The sequence below is a fragment of the Crocuta crocuta genome, unplaced genomic scaffold (assembly GCF_008692635.1).
Source record: "Crocuta crocuta isolate KB4526 unplaced genomic scaffold, BGI_CrCroc_1.0 scaffold186, whole genome shotgun sequence".
Taxonomy (NCBI): domain Eukaryota; kingdom Metazoa; phylum Chordata; class Mammalia; order Carnivora; family Hyaenidae; genus Crocuta; species Crocuta crocuta.
The window spans coordinates 7202780-7212739 of record NW_027551569.1 but is presented as its reverse complement, the minus strand read 5'-3'; the positions used below and the strand labels follow the sequence as shown (position 1 = coordinate 7212739).

At 48.1% G+C, this 9960-nt stretch overlaps 1 protein-coding gene across 1 annotated transcript; it reads left to right on the top strand.

Moving 5' to 3' along the window:
* The first annotated feature begins 576 nt into the window (after positions 1 to 576).
* VRTN (vertebrae development associated) lies at positions 577 to 9239 on the top strand. The gene is made up of 2 exons (XM_077750669.1): positions 577 to 611; positions 7127 to 9239. Exon 2 carries the CDS (start codon positions 7128 to 7130, stop codon positions 9237 to 9239), a length of 2112 nt encoding a protein of 703 aa, XP_077606795.1. The 5' UTR covers positions 577 to 611; position 7127.
* Positions 9240 to 9960: the final 721 nt, after the last annotated feature.

Sequence of the window (9960 nt, the reverse complement as noted above, 5' to 3'; positions counted from 1 at the left end):
TCCGTTGCCCTGCCTAGAACCCTGGCCGACCCCTTCTAAGATGGCAGGGACAGCCAGACCTGGGCTCTGAGACCCTCTCTGCTTGAAATAAAGAGATGGAGGGAGGAGGAAATCTCCCTTTGGTGAAGGTGAGGCTTTGAGTCTCTTGCAGAGTTGACGGCGTCCCTTCATTTATTCCTTGGCTCCAGAGCCCTTCCTAAGCGCTAAGATGCTGGCAGGATGCCTTCTGGATACCCTGTTTTACCTCCTTCCAACTTCAAGGGGAGGCCGTGTAAGCCTGCTTGATTTCATGCCTTTTCTGATCCCTTCCAAGAGTTATGGGGGCCAGGGAGGCCAGTTGAGCAAAGCCCATAGATTAGCTCTCACTCTCTGCACCTCCTTCCATGATTGCACCTGGCGATCGCTAGATCGCCAGCTCTGCCTTGCATTGCACTTCCAGAGAGGCATTGTGGAAAAGACTGTTGCACCTGAACCCCATCAACCAATTGTCTACTTAAGGATGCTTGGCTTACCCATAGGGCCTCTGGCCTTTCCACACTGCTCTCTAGCGGTCCAGGCCTCCTTGGATGGTTGTGGGGTGCAGAGCCTCTCCAGGGAGCTGCTTTTTCCCGGTAAGCTTTTGAGAAAAACGGAAGTGGGGTGTTCCCTACTCACACCTTCTCTTACCTCTTTGGGGAAGAGGAAAGAATGAGATAGGGTGGAGTGGAGCGGTGTGGGCCTGAGACTGAGAAGGGGAAGAGTAGGTAGGGTGGGACAGGGTAGGGTAGGGAGGGGTGGGGTTTGTTCAGAAGGAAGTGCTGCATATCTGGACATTTTGTTGGAAGATATCTGGATGCTTCTCCTTGAATTCAGGCAAGTGGTCTTCACCTTTCTGGACCTCAGTTCCCTTATTTGTAAAATGGCCAGATTTGTCTCAGAGCTCCAAGAATCCATGTGTTCCTGGATCCTTCAGCTCATAAGCATTTTGGGTGATATATTCCCCTGGGTGGTGAAATTAACAGTGGTTAGGAGGAGCACTCTGGAGTCAGAGTGCTTACGTTTTATAGCTTTAATGGCTGTATGGTCTTGGGGAAGTTATTTAATTTAACCCCCAAGCCACCATTTCTCCAGGTGTGAACTAAGACTAGTCACACTAGCAATGGTACAGGTGTGATGGAGTTGTAGTTCACGTGGAGGAAGGTGAGACCCACATATAAACAAAATGGCCCCTAAAAACCACTCACCCCTCGCAAAGCCCACAGAAGCTTATAATCACCAGAGAGAACATGGTGCTCTTCTTGGGGAAAGAGACTGAGTGGAATGGCAGAAAGAATCACCCACACAATTTAAATTAATCATCCCCTTATTTTTTCTGAGCTTTTGGTTGAATTACCTAATTAAATGCACATAGTAAGCTGGAAGTAAGTGGTGACTGTTTTCATAATTTTGTTTGCGAAGAACCTAGCAGAGTGCTCATGTCTACACAGCTGTACAGCCCCGTTCTACAGGTGACCTGTAAGGAAGAAACTCAGTATCTTTGTTGTCTGCCAGAATGAGAAAGATCTTCTATGTGTACAGTTTATTTTTCAGGGCTCAGTTTTTTTCCTGCATATGTTACCAAGGACTGATATGATATTGTTTATTTCCTGAGTTCAATGAAAACTGATGGTTTTTTATTTTTAAAATATTTATTTATTTATTTTGAGAGCTAGAGAGCAAGCAGTCGAGGGGCAGAGATAGAATATCCCAAGCAGGCTCTGTGCTGTCAGCAGAGCCTGACTCAGGTCTTGATCTCATGAAATGTGAGATCATGACTGGAGCCAAAATCAAGAGTTGACACTTAACCGACTGAGCCACCCAGGCACCCTTAAAAGGATAATGTAAAGTACATNACCGTGAGATTATGACCCAGACGAAAGTCGGATGCTTAACCGACTAAGCCACCCAGGCGCCCCAAAAATTATTTATTTTTTAAAAAGGAATCTCTTTGCCCAATGTGGGGCTCAAACTCACAACCCTGAGATCAAGAGTCATGAGATCGAGTCGTGCACTCCCAACAGAGCCAGCCAGGCGTGCCTGATTACTGATGTTTGAAAAGCATTATTTTTTATGATTATCAGGTAAAATTCTGGTGGCACTCCTTTGGGACTTTGCAGACTTCTTTTCAAAACTTCACTGAATTGTCATTTACACTTGAGCACACCCCCTGTAAGTGTGCAGTTAGATGAGCTGATAAATGTATACACCCAAACACTGTTTAGACCTAAGACTAACCTACAGCAATTTATCAGACTCTGAGAACAAAGATCTGGGAGAGGACAATGGTCTCCTTTTTAATTTAAAAGCAGTGTCAGAAAAGGAATATTACTTTGCTTTGCAAGGCAACGCCCAAAAATGTACCAGTAATTAGGATGATTAGTTTGTGTTGAAAAGGTGGCTGGCAGTTTAAACTGGAGATGAATCACAGACCCTAAGGCATCTGGGCTCAAGCCTTGGTACTGGCCGCACCACTCTATGACCTAGGGCCAATCAGTATAAATTGGGTTTTCTCAGGTTTCTGACCTCTGAATTGGGGATGAGGGTAGAGCCTCCTCTGAAGCATGGTTGTCAGGCTGAGGACAGTGCCTGGCAAATACTAAATGCTTGATACATCCCGGTTATTAGGTCTATGTTAGCACAGTGACTAGGCTTCTGTTCCTTTGAGAACGGTCTTTTTTCCAGGGCAGTAGTTTGCAAGCTTTTTGTTTTTGGGATTTTCTTTTGCTTTTTATTTTTTATTATATATATATATATATATATATATATTTTAATGTTTTATTTATTTCTGAGAGAGAGAGCGCAAGAGAGCGCGAGCAGAGAAGGGTCAGAGGGAGGGAGATACAGAATCTGAAGCAGGCTCCAGGCTCTGAGCTAGCTGTCAGCACAGAGCCCAACGTGGGGCTCGAACCCACGAACTGTGAGATCATGACCTGAGCTGAAGTCAGATGCTCAATCGACTGAGCCACCCAGGTGCCCCTCATGTGTGCTTTTGAAACTTGAGGACCCTGAAGAGCCTTTATGTATATAGGTTATATCTATCAATGTGTATTGTATTAAAAATTAAACCTGAGATATTTAGAAAATATTTATAAAACAACCTTGTTACACAATAACCGATAACAATTTTTAAAAGTTCTTTTTAACATTTATTTATTTTTTGAGAGACAGAGCGATACAGTAAGATCAGGGGAGGGGCAGAGAGAGGGAGACACAGAATCTGAAGCAGGCTCCAGGCTCTGAGCTGTCAGCACAGAGCCCAACGTGGGGCTCGAACCCACGAACTGTGAGATCATGACCTGAGCCAAAGTCTGATGCTTAACCAACTAAGCCACCCAGGTCCCCCAACAGGTAACAAAGTTTTGTGAAAAATGACTTTTCCAGAATAGAAATGATGTAGCAAGAAGAGTGCATATTCTTTTATATGTTTTCAAATCTCTGTAATATCTAGTTTCTTTACATAAAAATTTTTTTTGGGGGGGGTGCCTGGATGGCTCGGTCGGTTGAGCATTCAACTTCGGCTCAGGTCTCATGATTCCTGGGTTTGAGCCCCCCGTTGGGCTCTGTGCTAAAAATTTTTTTTTAATTTAAATTTTTTTAATTAAAAAAATTTTTTTTAATGTTTTATTTATTTCTGAGAGAGAGAGAGAGAGAGAAAGAGACAGAGACAGAGTGTGAGCAGGGGAGGGGCAGAGAGAGACACATAGAATCCAAAGCAGGTTCCAGGCTCTGACCTGTCAGCACAGAGCCCAACACAGGACTCGAACTCAGGGGTCGTGAGATCATGACCTGAGCCAAAGTTAGGCGCCCCTGTAAAAGCCAGTTTAAAAGGTATTCTCCTATCCTACTCTGTCCGATCTCTTGGGATAAATCGTTTTGGTAGTTTATGAAGAAAATCCAACTTTGGCCAGATATGTGGATGGGAAAAAGAAGACTATTTTGATAGCTTGTTCAGTGGTGGTTCTTTGATAACTATACAACACTTGACAAGTAGTAGTTCCTTAAAGCTTAGTTATTTATAATGTAGAAACTGAAATCATATCCGTGAAGTTTTTGTATGTTATCATAAAATCCATTGTTTTCTTTTATGCTTTGACTGGATCTTTTAACTGTGTGACTTTGTAACATCACCCATTGTTTTTTGGGGGAAATACAGTTCATTGATTGATTGTAGATCTTCAAATGTTGGCAATTCCATTATATAGTGTGAAAAGTTACATTTGTTAGTGTCACTACTGATTTCATCAGAAAAGTCTTTAGGTATTGGGAAGCTGTCAAGCTCACTGTAATGGATACAGGTTTTCCAAAATTTCTAGTTTTCAAATGAAAGCCCCAAATTTCACTGGCAGCAGAGTCCACAGTTTTCTTTGAAGTGACAGGCTCATCTTATTCATTTTTGAGAATAAGTCTGCCCAATATACCCAAATCTAAGAGTAACGTCTCAATTTTTCTTTCAAGTAAAAGTGATATTCCATGCTAGTTCATCCTATAAACCAAGCACTTGTCATGTGAGACATTCAATGTGCAGCAGAAATGAGTATTCCCCATTTTGCCACTCCCTGAATTGAAAAGTCATGTAGTTAAGGGTTGTGATGAAATAAAAATAAAAATCTTTAATGCTTCATCAAGGACATTCTTTTTTTTTTCTTTTATCTTTGTTTATTTTTGAGAAAGAGACAGGCAGAGCGTGAGCGAGGGAGGGGCAGAGAGAGAGGGAGACACAGAATCCAAAACAGGCTCTAGGCTCTGAGCTGTCATCACAGAGCCCAACGAGGGGCTCAAACTCCCGGACTGTGAGATCATGACTTGAGCCGAAATTGGACGCTTAATGGACTGAGCTGCCCAGGTGTCCCATTCATCAAGGACATTCTTCTTCTTTTTTTTAAATAAATTTTTTTTTAATTTACATCCAAGTTAGTATATAGTGCAACAATGATTTCAGGAGTAGATTCCTTAATGGCCCCTCCCCATTTAGCCCATCCCCCCCTCCCACACGCCCTCCAGTAACCCTGTTTGTTCTCCATATTTAAGAGTCTCTTATGTTTTGTCCTCTCTGCTTTTATGTTCTTTTTGCTTCACTTCCCTTATGTTCATCTGTTTTTTGTCTTAAAGTCCTCGTATGTGTGAAGTCATTTGATAATCGTTTTTCTCTAATTTCACTTAGCATATTCCCCTCTAGTTCCATCCATGTAGTTGCAAATGGCAAGATTTCATTTTTTTTCATTGCTGAGTAATACTCCATTGTGTGTATTGTGTGTATTGTGTGTGTGTGTGTGTGTATACACAATCACATCTTCTTTATCCATTTATCCATCCATGAACATTTGGGCTCTTTTCATACTTTGGCTATATAAATATTGGGGTGCAGATGCCCCTTCAAAACAGTATTCCTTGGGGGCGCCTGGGTGGCTTAGTCATTTGGGCATCCGACTTCGGCTCAGGTCATGATCTCACGGTGTGTGAGTTCGAGCCGCGCGTCAGGCTCTGTGCTGACAGCTTGGAGCCTGGAGCCTGCTTCAGATTCTGTGTCTCCCTCTCTCTCTGCCCCTCCTCCACTCATGCTGTATCTATCTCTCATAAATAAATAAACCTAAAAAAAAATGAGCAACAACATGAGGTGTTATTAAAAAAAAACAAAAAACAAAAACAAAAACAGCATTCCTGGATCCCTTGGATAAACACCTAGTAGTGCAATTACTGAATTTTAGGGCAGTTCTATTTTTAATTTTTTGAGGAATCTCCATACTGTTTTTCCAGAGTGGCTGCACCAGTTTGCATTCCCACCAGCAGTGTAAAAAAGATCCTTTCTCCACATCCTCACCAACATATGTTGTTGCTTGAGTTGTTAATGTTGGCCATTCTGACGGGTGTGAGGTGGTATCTCGTGGTTTTGATTTGTACATCAAGGACATTCTTGAGTGAAACTAGCATTTTGGTTTTTTTCTCCCTGAGTACATGGTGGTGAAGTACATAATGACTGCTAGCATAGCAAGATTCATGCTGTTACCACAGTTTTACTCTAACATTAATACAATGAAAAAGGTGAATAATATCTTAGTGTTAAATTATCTTAATATATCTTAGTGTTGTGAAATTAATTTAACTTGCAGACCCCCATGGGGCACCTGGGTGGCTCAGTTGGTTAAGTGTCCGATTCTTGATTTCGGTTCAGGTTATGATCTCTCCATTCATGAGTTTGAGCCCCACGTTGGGTTCTGTGTTCATGGCATGGAACCTGCTTGGGATTCTCTTTTTTTTCCTTTTTAATTTTTTTAACATTTATTCACTTTTGAGAGAGGGAGAGAGACAAAGTGCAAATAGGGGAGGGGCAGAGAGAGAGGGAGACAGAATTTGAAGCAGGCTCCAGGCTTTGAGCTGTCAGCACAGAGCCTGACGTGGGGCTTGAACCCACAAGTAGTGAGATCATGACCTGAGCCGAAGTCGGACGCTTAAACCGACTAAGTCACCCAGGCGCCCCTGGGATTCTCGATCTTTCTACCCCTTCCAAGATTGCGCAATCTCTCTCTCTTTCTCAAAATAAATAAACTTAGGGGGAAAAAAAACTTGCAGAGCCTATGAAAAAGTCTCCGGGAACTCCAAGGGTCCTTGGACCATACTTTGAGAAGCAATGAGACTGTAAGTTTTAACAGGTACAGAAGTACAGCCTTTATGGCTGTACTGTAGAATATGTAATGTGTAATAGCTAACTAATGCTGCTCTAGTACTTCCCTGTGTGCCAGCACTAACGATGAGTGTGTGTATGTGTATATCTATAGATCTCCATACTTTCATTGTCTCATTTATGCCCACACTAACTGTATAAGGTGGATACTTTTATCATCCCATTTTACCAGGAAAGGAACCAGAATCATGGAGAGCTTGAATGCCTTGCTCAAGCTAATATCAGAACCAGGGTTCAAAGCCAGGCTCCAGAGACCAGGCTCTTCCCCAGTACCACTGGGTGATTAAACCACGGGAAGCACTTAGCTGTTACACCCTAAGGGGGAATGGGAGTGGGTGGGCACTATCCTTAGGGAGAAGGTGTAGGACCCCATCGCTGGGTATCTGGGCCCCTTGTCCTGACTCTGCCCTCTGCCCTCTGTCCTGGCAGGATGACGTCTCGGGAGCAGCTGGTACAGCAGGTGCTGCAGGAGCTGCAGGAGGCTGTGGAGTCCGAGGGCCTGGAAGGTCTTGTCGGTGCTGCCCTGGAGGCCAAGCAGGTCCTGTCATCCTTCGCCCTCCCCACCTGCCGAGAGGGGGGCTCCAGCCCCCAGGTGCTGGAGGTGGACTCCGTGGCCCTGAGCCTGTACCCAGAGGATGCCCCCCGGAACATGCTGCCGCTGGTGTGCAAAGGCGAGGGCAGCCTGCTGTTCGAGGCCGCCAGTGTGCTGCTCTGGGGCGACGCGGGCTTCAGCCTGGAGCTGCGGGCCCGCACCGTGGTGGAGATGCTGCTGCACCGGCACTACTACCTCCAGGGCATGATCGACTCCAAGGTGATGCTCCAAGCCGTGCGCCACTCCCTGCGCTCTGAGGAGTCCCCCGAGATGACCAGCCTGCCATCCGCCACGCTGGAGGCCATCTTCGACGCAGATGTCAAGGCCACTTGCTTCCCTAACAGCTTCTCCAACGTGTGGCACTTGTACGCCCTCGCCTCCGTCCTGCAGCGCAACATCTACTCCATCTACCCCATGCGGAACCTCAAGATCCGGCCCTACTTTAACCGGGTCATCCGGCCCCGCCGCTGCGACCACATGCCCGCCACGCTGCACATCATGTGGGCCGGCCAGCCCCTCACCAGCCACCTCTTCCGCCACCAGTACTTTGCCCCAGTGGTGGGGCTGGAGGAGGTAGAGGCTGAAAGTGCCCCCGGCCTGTCCCCAGCGCCTCCAGCCCTGGCCCCGCTGCCGTCACCGGCCAAGACCCTGGCGCTGCTCAACCAGGAGCCGGGCCTCAGCTACTCCCACCTCTGTGAGCGCTACAGCGTCACCAAGAGCACCTTCTACCGCTGGCGGCGGCAGTCCCAGGAGCACCGGCAGAAGGTGGCCACGCGCTTCTCCGCCAAGCACTTCTTGCAGGACAGTTTCCACCGCGGGGGGGTCGTGCCGCTGCAGCAGTTCCTCCAGAGGTTCCCCGAGATCTCCCGCTCCACCTATTACGCCTGGAAGCAAGAGCTCCTAGGCTCTGGCACCTGCCAGGCCCTGGCCCCCAAGGAGGTGCAGGTGCTGGAGGAGCTGGAGAAGCTGTCAGACGAGCAGGTCGCCAAAGGGCTGGGATGCTCGTCGCTCGCCGTGTCAAGCCCTGGAATGATCTTAATGCAGCGGGCCAAGTTGTACCTGGAGCACTGCATCTCCCTGAACACACTGGTACCCTATCGCTGCTTCAAACGCAGGTTCCCTGGCATCTCCCGGTCCACCTACTACAACTGGCGCCGGAAGGCCCTCCGGAGGAACCCCAGCTTCAAGCCGGCACCGGCCCTCTCCACGGCTGGGGCTCCCCAGCCAGCGTCAGTTCCAGAGGAGGCCCTGCTCCCTTGGAAGGCTGAGGTGGGAGAGGGGGTGGGCAAAGTGACTGCGGGGGGACCACCTGCCCCCCGTGAGTTCCTGCCCCCAAAAGTACCCCTGTCCCGTTGGCAGAGGCGTCTGCGCAGGGCTGCCCGCAAGCAGGTGCTGAGCGGGCACCTCCCTTTCTGTCGCTTCCGCCTCCGCTACCCCAGCCTGTCACCCTCTACCTTCTGGGTCTGGAAGAGTCTTGCCCGGAGTTGGCCCAGAAGCCTGTCCAAATTCCAGATGCAGGCCCCCAGTTTGGGCAAAGAAGGGATGGAAGCGGAGGGGAAGCAGGAGAAAGAAGCTGGCAGGGATGTGACCGCTGTGATGGCCCCTCCTGCGGGGACCCCCCCGCAGGTGGGGGCTTCTCCGGGAGAGGATCCGGGGAAAGCCCAGGGAGGGCCATCCAGAGAGGAGGCCACAGCCCAGGGCAGGCCCCACAGCAGCCGCCCTGTGACGGAGGCAGCGGTGGGTAGCAAGGAGGGCCAAATGCTGGTGATGGACATGCTTGCCACCACAAAGTTCAAGGCCCAGGCCAAGCTGTTCTTGCAGAAACGTTTCCAGTCTAAGAGTTTCCCCTCCTTCAAGGAGTTCAGTGCCCTCTTTCCCCTCACTGCCCGCTCTACCTACTACATGTGGAAGCGGGCACTCTATGATGGCCTCACGCTGGTTGATGGCTGACAAGGAGGTGTGGAGGGGGCTGGGAGGAAAGGGGACCCATTTGCAGAGGGTCGGGGACCTAAGTTGACCCCTGGCTTGGCCAGGATGCCCTTTGCTCTGGCTCCCGCAGTGTCTACCTTGAATCCAAGGGCAGCTTTGTGTTTTTTGGCTCTGAGGCAGACAGAGCCAGAAATCAGCTCTCTGGTCTCCTGCAGAGAGCTGCAAGACCAGAAATGTTCTCCATTTCAGTTGTTTGCCATTCTTGCTTTTTATTGTTGTCTTGGTTTTAGTTTTTTTGTTTTGACTTAAGTGGGTTGGCTGGGCCCCCTGATTGGTGTTGGAAACTGTATGGGGGGGGGGGTCCTGAGGGGGTTTGGTTAGCTAAAGCTGTTTGCAACTTTTCCTGGGGACGAAAGAAGTACTGTAACATGGTGATCTGTCCCATTAAGCAGAATATAGGTCTTCAGTTTCTTTTTGGAGTTGGCACCCTCTTTACTCAAAGCTGTTTTCCAAAGGAACATTAGAAATCAAATGTGGAGCAGGTCAGTGGCTTCTGTCTGGTGCCCCCAAAGGGGAGGGTACCAGGCTCAGCATGAGAAGTAAGAGTATACAGGAAGAACCTCTAGGGGAAGGCCCTGAACTGGATCACAGAGGTGCTGGCCTGTCCCTTACAAGGAGTGTGGTAAGGGACTGGGGGAGGGGGCTTTGAGTCTCTGCTGGTGCTTGTCCCATCTGCCGTGCC

Coding starts and splice junctions, on each gene's coding strand:
- VRTN (XM_077750669.1), top strand. CDS start 7,128: ATGACGTCTCGGGAGCAGCTGGTACAGCAGGTGCTGCAGGAGCTGCAG.